The 18,416-nt window shown below is 39.5% G+C and overlaps 1 protein-coding gene across 2 annotated transcripts in view; it reads right to left on the bottom strand.

Moving 5' to 3' along the window:
* The window catches only part of MON2 (MON2 homolog, regulator of endosome-to-Golgi trafficking), an 80,754-nt gene that overhangs the window by 59,920 nt on the left and 2,418 nt on the right, over window positions 1-18,416 (bottom strand). For both annotated transcript variants that reach the window (XM_054988031.1, XM_054988030.1), the window contains exons 2-3: window positions 10,623-10,686; window positions 3,654-3,781 (exon numbers count right to left, since the gene is read on the bottom strand). In XM_054988031.1, the coding sequence (XP_054844006.1) occupies window positions 3,654-3,781; window positions 10,623-10,686 (192 nt within the window). The remainder of the gene's footprint in view (window positions 1-3,653; window positions 3,782-10,622; window positions 10,687-18,416) is intronic.

Below are 18,416 nucleotides of genomic sequence, written 5' to 3' on the forward strand. Positions count from 1 at the left end.
CTTCTTTAATCATGCCCTCATTTCTTGCAGCATGTTTAAACTACAAAATTAATCGTTTTAGTGCTGGCACAATTATATAACCTGGGACATACTGTAATTATTGGGGTTTTCATTGACTATTTTGCACATACAACCTATGGCACAATGCATGTGTTTAATTCCATATAAGTACATATGCTGCTCCCTTCCAGTTCATACAGACATAGGGTTGCAAGATGTCTACTTTTCCCATGGACAGTCTGATATTTTTGTGCATGGAGGGAAAGTGGCTGGCCCCTGACCTGCAGGAGCTGGCAACAGTGTCAGCAGGCCTTCCTGCACAGCCTCTGTCCCCTTTTCTCCTGGGGGGGGGAGTGGCCAGTGGGCCCACTCAGCCTCCTGCACCACCAGTGTGACCCTCCCCCTGCTTCTGGCCCACTTGCCCACTCAAGCGTCAAAGGAGTGACTAGCCAGCCTGGCTACCTCCTGCATGCCCAGGAAGTGGCAGTCCTGCTTACCCTCCTGAGTGCTGGAGGAGTGACCAGTCAGCCTGGCCTTCTCCTGAACACCCAGGAAGCAACAGGCCTGCTTGATCACCTGGCCTCCTGAACCCTGGGGGAATAGCCAGTGATGATGTCACTCTGGATTGATGTCATCATGTTGGGCCTCGTACCACGAGCAAGCAAACAACTCCAGAATCCAGTTTATTTTTTAATGCAATCTGGCAACACTCTGCAGGCATCCCCATTCAGCTAAACATGATTTGTGTTATATCTACACTGAAATTAATGCTAATCAAAGAATGCTTAAACCTCAGCTTGTATACCAACTTTTAATCATGGTTGCACTGTAAAATTAATATATATCAAACAGTTGAAAATAACTAAAACTATAAATTAAAAACACCCATATTAAGTTTAATAAGAATACATATGTGCCAAACCAGTGGCCTTGAAAACCGTAGTTTATCTATCTCCTTCAAAACAAGGTCTTGAAACACTAATATTCTAGGGTTTTTCATGGGGTGTGGGGTTTAAAGGTGGACTTTCGTCTTAACATATTATTGCATTTTCTGATTCGGTTTAGAACTTTCAGTGCCCTGACTTCTTTTCATGTTACTCAGGGTAGAATTCTAAGGAATTAATTCCATGTTATTTTAATTTCACCTAAGCGTAATTTTTATTAAAACATATTTGTTTGATATTGGTTTTTCACTCACCATCCTGATATTAACCATTATACATTTTTGGTTTACCTCCAATCTTTTTTTTTTCTATTTCAGGTTCAGTATGTGCTAGGTCATGTATGTTTTATTTATGCATTTTACTGATGGGGTTCTGCCTTTGATATTTATGTACCACTGAGGATGGCCTTTGGACTGAAACATGTCTGGTTTTATTGGTTTTGTACGTATGGCTATTAGTTGTACTATTATACCTGTATATTAATGATTTTATTTTATGTAAAGATAAGATTTTAGTATGTATATGTATAGGGATCCCATTCCCCTGGTGAGGGCGATGGATCCCCTGCTCCCATCTTCCGCCCCTCTCCCCACCACTTATCTGGCCGGCGGGGGGAAAGGTGGGGAACAGACCTCCTGGGCACATTCCTGGGGCTAACATGATAACATCATTGCATTGCCCTAAGAAAGCTCCCATGCCTTGCAGCAGGCTGATTTGGACCCAAATGAGCAGAATTGGGGAAATTTGGGGCCCAAATCAGCCTACTGTGAAACACGCACACTCTTCAGCTTTGCTCAGCCATACGCACACAAGGAGGATCCCAGGAGCACCAGGAAGGTAAGTGCTAGGTCCCCACCCTCCTGCTGGGGGGGAGGGGACCTGGCAACCCTATATAAGTACAACCATATGATGCTTTTAATCTAATCTATATATTCCTATTAAACTTTATACCAGTGATTTTAATTTATATTTTTAGTTATTTTTAATGATTTGATATATATTTATTTCTGTTGTACCAACCTCTTTGATTACCCTTGGTTTGCAGGGTTGTTGTTTTTCACTCCCCTTTTTTTGTTGTAAACTATAAAATTACATATTTGAATGTGACTGATAAGAGCTCATGGACAGCATACATGGTTCTTCCCCTCCCACAACCCTCCATACAATACTATACAAAGTAGCTAACCTGAGAAAGAGTAATTGGCTTGAAGTCAACGAATGGGATTTATAGCAAAAAGTGTCCGATCTAAGCACCACACTCTATCCATTGCACCCTATTGGCTATCAGAATGCTGACTAATAGCTCTGAAGCCTGAAACATAAGAGGGATATTCACACAAAAGGGAAACAGCAGGAAGGACCAGTTCCCAGGTGTTTAAGCATGGTAGGCTGCCTCTACACATAACACATGTAGTCTGGCCAAAGGTTAAACGTATGACTTTACCTGTTGAACTATTCTAAATGTTATTATTAATCATGAGAAGAAACCACCATACTGCTTGAAGTTTTAAAGACAGGCATGCTAGTTGTATAAAAACTATTCTGCTTATTCGGTGAACCTAGGCAGATTATGAGACGGAGGGCAGGAAGGGTTACATCAGTACTTAGTTCTCATGACCCCTTCTTACATGCCCAGTGTAAGGCCAACCGCCACCTTGGGGTCAGGTAGCAATTTTCCCCAGGCCAGTTTGGCTAGGGATCCTGATGGTGTCTTGCCATCTACTGGGCATGGAGTAAAGGTCACTGTGTGTCGGTGTGTGTGTATGTGGGGGGGGGTATTTGTGAATTTCCTGCACTGTGCAGGGGGTTGGACTAGATGATCGTAGAGGTCCTTTCCAACCCCATGATTCTAGTTATGCTGTTATGATGTTTTTAATTGTATATTCTTGTTATAAGCTGCCCTGAGCCAACTTGCAGGAAGAGGGTTACAAGCTGAATTAATTAATTAATTAATTAATTAATTAATTAATTAAATAGGCTTTTGCAACCTTAAGCTTTAAACAACATAAAATAATGAATAGACATTAATTTTGCAAAAGTATTAGCTATGAATTGTTAAAGGATAGCAGTTTCTTAGAACAGTATTTAAACTTCTCTTTTATTTATTAACAAGATTTCCCCCCACCTTTTTGCTCTCACAGGGCCTCCAAGGTGGCTAACAATTGTAACACATATAAACTAAATTATAATTATATATAATATAATATAAACTAAATTATAATTATAATCAAAACCAACATATAAATGCATAATTAAAATAATTTAAAACAAGAATTTTGGTGCCATGCCTGAGAAGGTCCTCTCCTGGTTTGCTATCCACCTGATCTCTGAAGGTGGGGACACTCAAAGCAGGGCTCTGAAGATGACTGCAATGGTTGGGTAGGTTCATAAAGAGGAACAGATTGTCATTTGAATATGTTGGTCCCAAACCATATAGAATTTTTTACATATATTCCAGGCAGACAAAGGTACAATCTATACCCCACCGAGGAAACTGCAAAACTACCAACACTGGATTGCCCTGTAATTCTCAGGTTACCCAGGGACTTAAACAGCAACTTAAAATTCAAAATAGGGTATCAGAAGTATATTGCTGTGCTTAAATGTCAACAGTAGCCCTACACAAATCTTGGTTAAAGTATTCAATTACTGAGATACGCAAATTGCTAGGCAATATTTTCATAGTATCAGTTGACTATCCCATCTTACCTCCGAAACAACTTCATGAGACATGAGTCTCTGTATAGCTGCTAAACACAGCTGAGTTATCTTTGGTTCCTTTGTTCCACAACCCATTAGAAAAGGCTGCACGACCTCTGAGCTGTTCTCCTTCAAAGCTTTTAAACAGAGAAAATAAAACAAAACATCAGTAGTTCACAAATTTAACTAATAAACACCTCTTCAGTCGTAACACAACCACTACAATGTTACGTACAAAATACATAAGAACAACAAAAAAGCAATAGTGGCTGGCAATTCTCTCTATAAGCTTCTATAAAAGGTCTCCAGATATCTAAAAATAAGTCCATACGCAATTGTCTATATGCAGTATGTTCAAATGTTGGTAATCTTATGAAGTCCTCAATCCAATGAATTATGAAAAGTGGGCTTTTGTCCAATGCTGTAGTATAAGCCTTTTTGCAACTGTAAGGGCATGGAGGGTTCATTTCCGTTGACCATCTGTTAGGTTTCATGAGACAGGCAAACAAGCACACCAACATTCTCAAAAGCAATGAGCATTTTAATACAAAATAAGAGTAATAATAACTTCCTCCCCAAAGAACCAAATAACTGGACACGACCAAAATATATGCTTAAGAGACTCATCTGTAAAATGCAATGCCAACAATTGGACACTGTATTTAATCCTTTACTAAGAAGGCACTGTGATGTCCAATATACCCTAAATATAATTTTTTTACTGAATGAATTTCAGCTTTTTATGTAAGGACAGGCATACTTTGAAAACACCAAAAGACAGTGAAAAAAACAAAGCTGTCTTAACCTTCTTTGACCTGCCAGGCAGCACAGCACTTTTTCTTCAAACCACCTCACTTATCCAGCCCCTCCTTACCGCCTTGTTCATATTAACTCATTCCATTCATTCACCTTCCTTTGACTTCTTTCAGTTTCCTTTCTATGTGCCACGGACTTCAAGCAGTGGGGGAAAGAAAGATTTATCAGTGGGATCTTGGGGAGATACTGCCCACAAGAGTAGATTGCAGTGAGCAGGATGGCCCACTGGCCATATGTTTCAGGTGCTAGAATCCAGGATTCTGGGGATTATTGGACAGGAAATTTGATGCCCTGCACCTCCTTCCCCCTGAAATCTAATAAATGTACTTGCTTCAACACAGATTTTATTCTACAGTGCCAAAGAAGCTGAAAGTTGAAGTGATAGATTCTAACCCTTCTACTAAACATTCTAGCAATTTTTACCATGGGTTAAGAATAATTAACAACCTTCACCTATAGAATCCCACCATGACAACTAAAACTTGAAACTTCACATTCAGAAGCAATATTGTCAGATTTAGACATTATGTATAAACAATATGGGATGGTGAAAGTAATCATTACTCACTTGTGAGCCATTGCTAGAGATCCAAGTATCACACAAATTGAGTAACTGAGTCCAATGTTAAGAATAGCTCACAAATGAGAAATAATGGAGATAGATGCAAAAGAATTAAAAGTAAATACATAAATTTTAAAAACTATTTATTATTTGCAATACAATAGAAGTATGTTCTCTTCTCTGCTGCATTGTACTAGATGACCACAGTCAGGCTATTATCATTCTGTACTTCATGGAGATGCTCTATTGCTCTGGATTAGTACTTGTGGGAATAAATGCACAATGATAAACTGTGGAGGGAGGACAAAAGACTCATAGCGAACAATCCTAAGCAGACCCACTCAGAAGTAAGTCCCATGTTATTCAATGAGGCCTACTCCTAGGAAGGTTCTCTTGGGATCTCAGAATTATGCACAGCTTGGATGGAAGGGGCTGCAAGGGTAAGAGGGAAAAGGCAAGTGGAATAAAACGGTGACAGGGAAAGGTTGGGCAGAGAGCCGTGTAACAGCGAAGAGGTGCAAAAGAAATAGGAAAAAGTGAGTGGGAAGGGGAAAAGAGAAACAGGGTGAGTGGCAGGGGAAGAAGTAAAGCCAGGAGGAATGAGATTCCACCTCCCTGCAAGATCCCTTCACTGCCATCACCACCCCAGGGACCAGCACATTTTTGGTGTCGCTGCACCTGCTGTGGCTCGCCACCAGCACTATAACTCCAAGGATACTGTTTATGTTCTGAATTGGTACTTGATGCGGGCTGGATGGGGATGAACAAGCTGATGCTTAATCCTGATGAGACACTTCTCTTATTTAGCAGAAAGTCTGATCAGTGACATGAGATTTCTCTTATCTTGAATGGGGTTATACTCCCCTTGAGAAGTCAGGTTTGCAGCTTAAGAGCCCTGCTTGACACAGCGGTCACCTTAGAAAAACAGGTGGCTGCAGTGGCTCAGAGCATGTTTTCCCAGCTTCGGCTGACGTATCAGATGCACCTATTCCTAGTTTGGTTAGATCTAGCCACAGTGACCCATGCCTTAGTAACATCTCAACAGGACTACTACAATGTACTCTTCTTGAAGACTGTTCGGAAGCTGCAGCCTGCTCTGGCTCCCTCTTCCCTCTGCTGCACAGTTGATTGGGGTTCCCCCACCAGCCTGCGGAAGATGCACGGACTGACGCTGCCCTCCAACAAAAATGCAACACCAGCAAGCCATTCCAACTAATCTATTACCTTTGACGCCTAATTATGCCATGTCATTCATAATGCTAAAACACTGGAAGAAATAGGGCCACAGTTGTTTTTTAAAACACTGAAATGTCTCAAGATTAGCATCCTGATTGGGTTAGTTATAAAGCTTATCCAGTATAATATTAGTTCAACCTTGGCTTCTAAAACACTAAAATCATTCTAGTTCCTTCAAAAGGAGAAAATGAAATGCTTCTTTGACTAGATGTCTTAGTGGGAGAGAGTGTTTGGATGTTTAGCTGACATTACCTGTCATAGCTTTCCCACATGTCAGCAATCATGACAGCAATAAAAACAAAAGGAAAATGAAGCATATAAAGTAGAAGTGATAAAATAAAAATATTTTAGAGTAACAATATGTGTTCTTTTATAACATTAGTAGATTTCAAAACCATCTCCACATCATATATAAAAATTATGCCATAACAGATACCAAATTCTAATCATAGTAAAAATTTGATGGTGGTCTAATATTTGCTGTTTTGGGTGAAAAGCAGCATATAAATTTTCAAATAAATAAATGATGGAGCTTTTACTATTTCTGTAGATTATTAATAGTTTAAACCATGCAACTAATTAAAAATAAGTTTGTCATTATCTTTACGGAGAATTTCAGCAAAGGCCAGTGAAATACTATAGTCTTCAATCTTAAGCATATTTATCTAGGTGTAAACCTCATTTGATTGCAAGTTTTTTTATGAGCAATCATGCATATGATTAGACTGCTAAAATTTTATGACTCGTCCTCCGTCTTGAACCAACTGAAGTTAGTCTCTATTCATATGCTACACCCAAATTTGATTGGTTTATAAAGATCTCTAGCTTGCTTTATTCTTATGCTTGCATGCTCCTCTTCCATTTTGTTCTCTCCTTTCTGCTCACTCGTATGCAAAGCCAAGACTGGAGGTATTTTTGACTTCTTGGTTTAGGAAGTCTTTGGGTGCTGGAATCTACTTCTTGCCTGTAAACTGGGGATGTCAGACTACTGTTAAATCATGGTTTAGAATCCTGGTTTGGGGGTAACAAATGAACTCCAAGCACTTGAATTAGGAGGTCAGAAAAGTCTGCAGTTAGATCAAACTTTCCAAATCAGGAAGTCTTCAACTTCAGCAATACATGGTAGGGGAGTACAAGAATGAGAATATATCATGTTCAAACTTATCATGAACACAACAAAGTTTGTTTGTGACAGCATTACATGCAGTTGTTTCCTTCTCACTAAAATAATCTGTCACTATCAGCTTATCTACTGCAATGACTACTATAAAATTGTTACATGTTCATTAAGTTAATTACTCCTCGCTGCTTTTCTACACATTACACAAAGGCAATTAACATTCATGTCATGCTATCTTTTCAGCACTCTGTTAATGTTTGTTACATCTGCAATGAAAGGAACCCCCAGAACAAAATGCTGCAGTTCATCTTCAACCTGGAAGAAGAAAGGCATTCCGCTGCACATATTCTAAACCAGTAAAGGTTAGTTAGGATCTTCCACTGAGCCATAGGGAAACTTGCAAGGAGTCAACTACTTTAAAGCTTGCTTTAGATTCAGTAGAAGCCTGGGAGAGTCCTCCTCACACTTTTCCTGGAAGAGGAGAATGGGGAACATCAAATTCTCAGCTCTTGTCACCAAGTCCCCATTTAGTAGGCGTCTCTCTTTCCCTCTCCATCTTGGCACAGAGACTGGTTCTTTTCTGCCAAGAGGCCCCAAAAGCAAGTTTCAGACCATTTACAATAAAAAGGTCAAGAGTCAGTACAGAAGGCATTATTCAGTATAACTGCATCACGCTCACTGGGAACAAAGGCAGCCAGGTACAAGCAAGCCTCTCCTGTTGCCTAGCCCCAGTTTAATTGGGAGTGGGATCTCTCAGCCCTAACAAGATACATTTTATCTGCCAGTTAAAGACAGACACACACTAGCAGTCTTGACTAAAAGTTCTTCATTCAAACTCACCCAATAGAAGCCAGCTGGAATTTGCTCTGAAAACCTCAGCTTGAGGTGCAATGACCTCTAACATGCCTCACCCCCTCCCTGCCTCAATGTTCTCGTCTGTCTCTTGTATGAAAGTTTCCCAGAAGATGGGAACACCTTCCTTTTCAACTATAGCCAATCAGGAAACATACCAATTAGCTCATCTGGATCCCCCTTTTTTCAGGAAAGGAAAATAATTCAATCACATGAGCTGTCTATGTTAGAGTGTATAGAAAAATTTAGATTTCTTGAAATCTAAATGAGACACCACTGTACACAACATCAAAAGCCCAGGAATAAAAGGCATCTTTTGCTTTGTTTATTCTGACACTATAATTTAAGTAAGAATCTCTGACCAAATCATGATATGCTGGTGTGGCATTTGTGTTGTGTACCCTGAGCACTGTGCCCTGTCACGCTCAGGTCTGCCTTGGAATTCCGTATGCACTTCTGCTGATTGTAGCTGCAGACATTATTCCATTCCAAGTATGTTATATGCAAGGTACATTAGATGTATACAAAAGTGTTGGCAAGACCAGTTGGACTTTTGACTTTTTTCTCCTTAAATAGCAAGTTCCTGTGCCATAGGTCTGGAGAGATACTTGGAAAGAATCTCTCACCTTATCATTACTACCATTTCTATTATGTCCCTGAGTGCCATTTGCCTTTGCTTCTCCTTCTTCCACATCACTATTACATGCTTTATTCTGCAACAGATATGAGTCATTAATATAGCATTAAGTACCTATATAATATACAATTTGATTTCACTAGGACAGCACTAAAGGACGTTCAATATCATTAATTTCTACCTCCAAAAAAATACATTCAGCATTGTACCTTAAATATACAAAGGAAGAGAACTTCCTTTGTATAGTGTAGTGTACTGTAGTGTAGATGCATGGGAAAAACTTGCATGTGAACACAGAGTGTCAAACTGGATGTCTGCATTGCTCACATGCCATAAAAGTTTTGGAGACAGTCTTACTTATAAATTAATTAATGCCCTTTTAATTAATTTTGTAATATTTTTTTTTTGTAAAAATACAAAAACGGTAAGTTCCTTAAGCCTTCTCTTAAGGTGAAGGGGTTTGATTTAAAATGTTCTCTCTCTCTCTCTCCTTCTCTTTTAAAAAAGAATATAATTCAATTACATTAGTTATATTAGAGCGTATAGTCAAAAAGACGGTCGAGTATTATGCTATTACACTATTTCAGGACTATGCAACCCATCCCCCTCCACTTCAATAAATAAATAAATAATCTTTTTGGTAGTTGTTGTGGGTTTTCCGGGCTGTATTGCCGTGGTCTTGGCATTGTAGTTCCTGACGTTTCGCCAGCAGCTGTGGCTGGCATCTTCAGAGGTGTAGCACCAAAAGCCTGTCTTTTGGTGCTACACCTCTGAAGATGCCAGCCACAGCTGCTGGCGAAACGTCAGGAACTACAATGCCAAGACCACGGCAATACAGCCCGGAAAACCCACAACAACCATCGTTCTCCGGCCGTGAAAGCCTTCGACAATACAATCTTTTTGGTACTTCATCTCTTCTTGGGATCCATTTCCCCAGGTTACTGCTTCTGCTACAACTCAACTGCCTCCTCAGTACTGAGGAGTAACTGCCACTTTTCTTTTAAAAAGACATTCCACACAGAAATCTTACATCAGTGAATAGCCATGCTACTCTTCCATCTATGAATAATTTAAACAGGAACACTGAAATCCCACAACATATGCATATATAATAAAATTTTCAAACAAGTTAAGGCAAGACTTATTAATATTGGATAATTTTTGACAAAATGTAACATGGCCAAAAGAAAAAAAACATAAAGTATGTTTTAGGTGTACATAAGTCAAACATTCAGCACCAAGAAATTTTTAAAAATAACATTTCAATTATACACCACCCTTCAAGATAACTTAACGCTCACTCAGAGCGATTTACAAAGTGTGTTATGATTATCCTCACAACATTCACCCTGTGAGGTAGGTGGGGCTGAGAAAGCTGCAAAAGAGCTGTGACTGACCCAAGGTCACCCAGATGGCTTCAAGCGGAGGAGTGGGAAATCAAGCACGGCTTTCCAGATTAGAGTCCTACCGCTCTTAACCACTACACCAAAGTGGCTCTCTTAAAGTTCTGTAACTCAGCTTACTTTGTATTTGAGAATTTCCATCTTTTTAACTATAAATCAGACTGGTGGTACACTATGTCCCATTGTTCAGTGGATAGAGATGTAACACCCAGATTTGTGTTTTCAGTGTAACATTTTATCTTTTTGGGGGTTCTAAAAGCAATATCTTGTATAAAATAATTCATTAATATTTGTTTTAAATAACTCAATATAAAATATGCTTTCAGGTTTAATTCTTGTTGCAAATAATTACCTGCCAAGATATCAGTATTTCGGGCAGCTATTGTCTTAACTTTTATTATTCCTGATTCAGCAGCCTGTAAAGAAGAGACAATAATTAGATCAAAAGCTACTACTCAGGTTGACTAGTATGAAAATAATTATTTCACTTTAATTAAATGAACTAACTTTAAAGTAAAAATCTTTTTCTTTCCGAAGTTGCAGAAATCACTTCTGCCAAACATAGTCTAGTTATGTAAGATCACTGCCATGATCCAAATGGTGCACGCATACGTGCACACATACACAATTATTTGCAAAGTTTCTCAATCATTAACACTGCAATCTGGAAGGGGGGGGGGTGAAAGCACTCAGGGAACCAACCAGGAGTTACGCTGGAGTATCATGGATTTATGCCAGCATAACCTCCCTAATCCCCCCTACACGGGGCGGAACTATGAGATCCAGTTCATGCCTTGCACTCACGTATGGGATGAGTATGACGGCCAGAATGTCTAACAACTACCAACCAAGTCCCCTTGCAGTTGACCCATCTCCTGAATCCTGGTTCAGGGAGGGATGAGAGCGCACCAACAGGTAAGAAGGAGCAACTGGGGAGGCAGCTGCTCTGGCTTGCTCATTCACTACTGCCTCCCCTCTCTCCTCACCCACACTCCTCTAATGCTACCCTCTGTGGTTGAGGCTGGCCGGGGAGGCCATAAGCTGGTGTGGCCCATGCTTGCCATAGAGGCAGTTGGCCAGGAAGCCCTGCTCGGCACGACTGTTTCAGGGGGGAGGGTCCCAAGCAGCCCATGACAGGGCTCTGCTCAGATTCCCTTGGTCAGCTCCCCCAATAAAATTTAATAATTTTGATCATTGTAAATGAGTAGAAAACAAAATCCAGTCCAAACCAAACTGAAAATAAAGTAGATTCATCTGTTAGAGTTGGAAATTTCATTTTTTTCAAACAGATGAATCTACTTTATTTTCAGTTTGGTTTGGACTTTATTTTCAGTTTGGTTTGGACATAAAAGTTCTTAAAATAGAGTTGGAAATTTCATTTTTTTCAATTTTAAGAACTTTTATGAATGCCTGTAAGCTTTATATAATGCTATCAATTTTAAAAATGTGTGAGCTTGCATATGACTATCCAGGTCACACATGTTGCCTCAATTTGAATGCCAGAGCACTGTGTATACTATTCATTTAGTTTAATTATTTGGTTACCATCTATGACAGACTGCATGTTTGAAAAAGCCTGAAAGTGCTGTAAACACTGCTGCAGGATGATTAAGGGTTAATCCTTCACAGAATCAAAGAGCTTTGAATGGCAGGCTATCCCAAGGAATCTGATTGGGTAGCGTGAGCTGAAAAGAGGAGGATCTTTTTCAGTCCTAGCAGAGAGTGAAATCCAGTGTGAAGAGTTGAGGGATGGATTCCTAACAGAGACAGCAGTTTTAACACAGACAGAACTGAGGAAAGTTGACAAGGAGGTCTGGGGAGTGCAGACTCCCAAACAGGCCAGGAAAAAGGGATAGATGTTTTAAGAAGAGATTTTCCCTACCCAGTTAAACAGGGAGGTAACTCTGGAAATTGATCTCTGGTCCGGTATGGTTGGAAACTGCATGTGGAGACCTTCAGGTTCAGTTAATGACTGAAGGAAAGCACTGGTGTTTGGAGAGAAAGGGACTGGGGTACTAGAAAGTGGGTACCAGCATTCCTAACTCTAAAGGTGACAGAGAATACTAAAAGAAAGCATATTAGAGAGTTTGGGGGAAACCAAGGGAAGAAAAGTCTCAATATATAAGCATTTAAGTATCTGTGGAGAACCTAAGAAATCTGTGCATGTTCTGATTTTACCTTAGAGATATATTTGTTGAATTACTTTATAAATTTTCAACCCCTAATTTCACCTGACCTTCGCTTCCAGAATAAACTAGTTATTTTTGAATTTTAAAAATGCCTCTGGTGCCATTTCTGCCATTTAAGGATGAGGGAACATCATAATTGGTGGCAGAAATGAGATATGAAAGTGAAACCTACAACCAGTTCGTACCACCACAAATATAAACTGAACTAAGAAAATATTTTATAAATGTGTTAGGAACTATCATAAAATTCCAATCAGAAATGGTGCCACCATGTAGACCGAGAGAGGCACATGAAGGTGAGGAAAGGAAACATCCACTGAGGAGAATTCTAGTCAGGTGGTAGAAATAATGAGAATTAAAATTGAATTGGCAAGAATTGAAGTAGATAAAGAAAAAGCCAGAATTGAAGCAGAAAAAGAGCAACAGGTTCAGTTAGTCAAAATTCAGGCAGACATAATTAGCTAAAATGGAACAGCAGGAGAGAGAGGGGGAAGCTGAGAGGGCACCGCAGAACAGAGAGAGAGAAGCTGAGAGGATACGTTTTTAGAAAGGGGATGACATGGAGACATTTCTCTTCAGTTTTGAATGAACATGTCGAGATTTTGGGGTCCCAGATGAGAACAGAATGGTTTATTTGTGCCCACAGATTTGTGGAGGACTGAGTGAAGTATACTCAGAGACAAGGGATAAGAAAACTTCAAATTATTTGCTTTTTAAGAGAGGTCAGACTTAAATTTGGGCTGACTGCTGAACAAAGTAGAAAAGCTTTCAGGGAAGTGAAAAGAAAGCAGCGCTAAACATACCCTTAGCTAAGCTGTCATTTGGTCAGAGCCATAAACAGACGGGTTGAGGGAAGTAAAATACAGATATTTGAGGAATTGAAGCAATTAATAGGCTTAGAACAGTTTTACAGACAAGTTCTCACACAACTTAGATGGGTTTTAAGGAATAAAAAGTTAAAAACAGTTGATGAGGCTGTCACTTTATGGGATGAGATAACTTTTCAAATATAGGCAATTTGTGTCAGGTAATTCATGAGACACCTATAGCAGGACAACTAGGGATCAACAATTCCAGAGATAGGTTGCAAACCAGATTTTATAGGCCTGATATGGGAAAAGACATCAGTCTTGTCTTATCAGGCATGTCAGCTAGTGGGCAAGACACAAGACAAAATGAAGAGACTCTTACAACCTGTACCATTTGTCTCGTAAGTGTTCTCTGTCGAGACTTAAGTCCTTGAGCCAAACCATTTAGGACTTTAGAAATAACTGGATTAGGTACAGAGCAGGGACCCAAAGTCATTTACATCATTCTCCTCTCCTCCATTAATTTTATGTATATGTTGAATAGCATAAAATTTAACCTCAAGTATAGGAACCCCACAGTTCAAATATAAAGAAACATTGTGTAAAATCACAATGTTTTCTTCCCGAATGTGCGCTTGAATACACTAACAGATATTAACTGTCTTAATAATGGCCACAGAAACTTAGCTCTGAAATATACTGACCACGTAGTTTGTAATAAACTTGTATCAGATTGCTAGTCTATTCATAATTGATGTAGATGTGACTTGTGGCAAGTAGTGAAACATTCAGGGTTCTACAGTATAGAAAATGTCTTCAGTATTTTTTTTATTCTACTCAAGAATCGTCAGCACTGCCATAAATAAACTGCCATATGATTACATGTTCCAGTGCTCAGTTACACAAAGACTGGTTATACTTGATCTGTTAGTCGTTGCATGTTTCTCGAAAAGAGATTTCAAATTTCTTCATTTTCTTATTTTTATAGTATAGTAGGAGCCTCTGAAAACTACCAAGTTATGCAGTTAACAATAAAGTATTATGCCTGTTTTATGCAGTTCTCAAATATTTTGACCCTAATCCACTTGTAATCAAATCAGAGCTCCTTTTCTTAGTCAAAAAATAGCCCTGATGAATTCTGCTAACAAAAGGGTACACCATGCCACCTTAGCTTCACTGCTTTTTAAAACCACCTACAATCATAATACTTCTCCGCCAGGTAAAATTATACAGCTTTAGGGATAACTGAGTCTAAAGAGCATTACTAATGCTGCTACAGTTATACAATCATAACTTTAATTTGGTTATGCACGTGTACCTAATTAGTAATAGTAAACACTGTATAACCGATCACTAATTACATGGGAATGCAAAAGAGACATAGGTTCTAGAAGATAGGTGAGTGTATTGGGCAACCAAACACACAACCCCAAATGGACACCAATACAGTTTCCTTCCCAAACACAGCACATAGTCAAAATCAATAAATAATTTACTAGAAAATAGCCTTTTTTAAAAACAGAAGTTGTTGCTTTCATTTCAGCAGAAGAAAATTTAAGGATTTTTGATGAATTTTAGGACCAAACCAGGCATGATGATTCTGACCAGGAGTCAGATCCAGGCTCCCCAGGCCCAACGCACTTTCCCCACAATTATAAAGCAGCTTCAAGGAACTCAATTTTTAAAGCACCACAGAGACCCAATTCACCTCAGGACTGCTGCCTCGCTCCATGTCATTTTCTTCAGCTGAAACAACTTCATTTTGAAGTAGCATGTACACTAATCAGCACATGCGCCACTTCCCAACCTTTTCCCCAACTCAGCTACTGTGATCCTGAGCTGAATTGGGCCCCATGTGTTGCTTTAAAAATGAGTTTCATGTAACTGCTCCAAGGCTGCAAGAACAGTGAGTTGGATACCATGAATCTAGGATATTGTCTCTTTAAAAATGTCATATCTTCTTTGGCCCTTAGATATCCAAAATATCTATTAATAAGCACTTCAGTTAAGAAAAATGAAAAATATGCAGGTGAAGGAGAATGCATGTATTTATTTATTTATTTCAAATTTCTATTCCGCCCTCCCCGCGAGCAGGCTCAGGGCGGATAACATATTAAAGTACAATTAAAAAAAATCATCTACATTAAAACAAGAGTGTATTAATACACATTTAAAACAGGATGGTGGACAGCCTTCACAGGGAGGGTTAAGATTTTATACACCCCTTTTTTCAGGACGGTGGAGGCCCAGCCTCAACCATATGCCTGGTGGAACAACTCTGTCTTGCAGGCCTGGCAAAAGGATAGTGGGTCCTGCCAGGCCCTGATTTCAGCAGACAGAGCGTTCCACCAGGTGGGAGTCAGGACCGAAAAGGCCCTGGCTCTAGTTGAGGCTACGCAGGCCTCCTTGGGGCCAGGGACCACCAACAGCTGTTTGTCCCCTGATCCGAGTGACTTCCAGGGAATATATGGGGAGAGATGGTCCCGTAGATACGCTGATCCCAGTCTGCACAGGACCTTATAGGTCAATAACAGAACCTTGAATCTGATCCAGTACTCCACTGGCAACCAATGCAGCTTGCGTAAGAACGGTGTTATATGTGCCTTATTTGGTTCTCTTTTAATAACATGTGCCGCTGCATTTTGTACCAGCTGTAATCTCCGGGTCAGGCTCAAGGGCATCCCTGCGTAGAGTGAGTTACAGTAATCTAGCCTAGAGATGACTGTTGCTTGGATCACTGTAGTTAAGTCACGGGTTGACCGGTAAAGAACAAGTTGCCTGGTCTACTGCAGATGGAAAAAAGAGGACCTGACAACTGCTGTGACCTGTGCCTCCATTTTCAGGGAGGCATCCAAGATCACTCCCAGGCTCTTAACTCTCAGAACTGGCACTAATGGTGCCCCATTGAGGGCCAGGAGCCGGAGTCCCAAACCTAATCCCCCGTGGCTCAAGTACAGGACATCCATGTTTGTCGGGTTCAGTTTCTGCCGACTGCTTCAACCAACCAGTCACGGTTGCAAAAGCATGTTCCAGGACATCTGGGGCTGAGCCGGGCCGGCCATCCATCATCAGATACAACTGGGTGTCATCTGCATATTGATGACACCCAAGTCCAAAACTTTGCACCAACTAGGCAAGTGGGAGCATATAGATGTTAAACAATAATGGGGAGAGTATTGCTCCCTGTGGGACTCTGCACACCAATGTATGTGTTGATTCTGAGGTGAAAAAACTGCACCTAACTTTGAAGCATTAAAAGAATACATATAAAATGTCTACAGTTGTGGAGAGTAATAACATTTTCTTAGGTTTTGTATTGGACTGAAAAGGTCCAACTGCTTTCTAGTAGTCCCTATTAGCCTGCTTTTAGTTTGTGCTCCTAGGGACCAGATACGTCTCTTCAGCAGTAACCTGACCCTTTTGTAAAACTGCAATCCTAGTTTATATTCAGTGCTGCTGACTGCTAGAAAAACACTGCTATTAAAGATCAACCATCAGCATAAAATAACAATCTAAATAAACTGTCTGTGTGGACTGGCAACAGAGAGAGAAGTTAACTCATTTACTTGCTAGTATCACCTGACTGAATTATTACAATGTAAAACTAGCTGAGCACAATTAACAATATATAATTTAAAAGCTCTGAAAAAGCATCACTTTTAAAGATGCAAGCTAAAATACAAGTACTGGCCAAAGCTTTTCAGTTTATAGGGTTTCAATGCATTCCTCAGTGCTGAAAAACTTTCCAAGTTGGATATATTGACACATGAAAAGCCTACCAAAACCTGCATTGTCCACTCAGAACATACATGACTAGCACATCTATGGACCAAACTAGACAACTTGGCATTCCCAGGGACCACCACCATTTTACTGTTAGATTTCCTACACTTTACAAGCGCTGTAGGGTGTTCAGAACTGCAGCATGGGGAGAGGAAGTTCTCCTGTTCTTCACTCATGCCATTTTCATGAGTCCAAATGCCCCAGGACATCCTTCAATGGACTTTAAGAATTCATGGAAGATGAAATCAGATAAAGGCTGTATCCCAATACACACTAACTTCAAAGGAAGTCCTACTGAATGAATGGAATTTCTGAGTACACGTGTATAAGGAGAGGGGATTTCAAATTTTGCACAATAAACAGTATTCTACTACAGACCACAGATCCTGCTAAACTGTATGCTGCTTAAATAAAAGAGAACAGTGATGTAATAATAAAAATAAAGTTGCTTCCTTGTTTCTATTAATGAAGAAGCTATTTCAATAGCATCTACTAATGGGTTGAAATAATTGGTTAACATTCTTTGTGCAATTAGTACCATGCAGTTCAATCCTAATTTAGAAGCCAGGCATGTACTACAGGCTAACAAAGAACAAAGGCGACTTTTTTAAAAACAACATTTATCAATAGAAACAGACAACATATCTTCCTATTTATCCTTCTTTCAGAATTTTAAAACAAGTACATTTTCTGATTACTACCAATTTGCTAGCCCCCTACAACCTCACATCTTGATATTAAGTTCTGCAGCATTTTATAGTAGAAAAAGCTTCTGTAGATACACAGAAGTCTTTTGAAATTTATCCCAGAAATTGTCATAAGGACTGCCTGGCAGTTATTCCACTTTATCCCTTTCTGATGAACTCTACACAATATCTACGGCTATTAGCCTTGCAAGCCAACCCACTTAGGTGGTACCCAGTAGATTTCAGCTAAATGCTGTGAATTGTTTAAGTGGAAGGTTTTGGGTTCAAGTCCCAAAATGTATATAGCACAATTTTTAGAGTCCCAAATAACTCATAAATAACTCATAACCCTCAAAAACCCCTTCATGACAGTTAATGAGTATTATTAATTCATATTTTACAATTTAAAATTATGTTTTTAACCAACTGATTAGTGCTATCTGCACTATTATCAAAGAGAATTATTGTACCCAAAAATGCAGCAATCGTTAGGTTTGCATCTATATAAAGTTTATGCTAATCACGGCAAAGCTAATCAATGTACATTTAAAATACCTTCTTATTGCAGATAATGTACTTGCCACCCCATATCTTAATGGAACACATTATGTTGGCAATACCTGTTACAGCACTGATCAAAATAGTCACTAACTAAATAATTAAAATGCTTCCGCCATCA

This window comes from Eublepharis macularius, chromosome 9, assembly GCF_028583425.1.
Source record: "Eublepharis macularius isolate TG4126 chromosome 9, MPM_Emac_v1.0, whole genome shotgun sequence".
Taxonomy (NCBI): domain Eukaryota; kingdom Metazoa; phylum Chordata; class Lepidosauria; order Squamata; family Eublepharidae; genus Eublepharis; species Eublepharis macularius.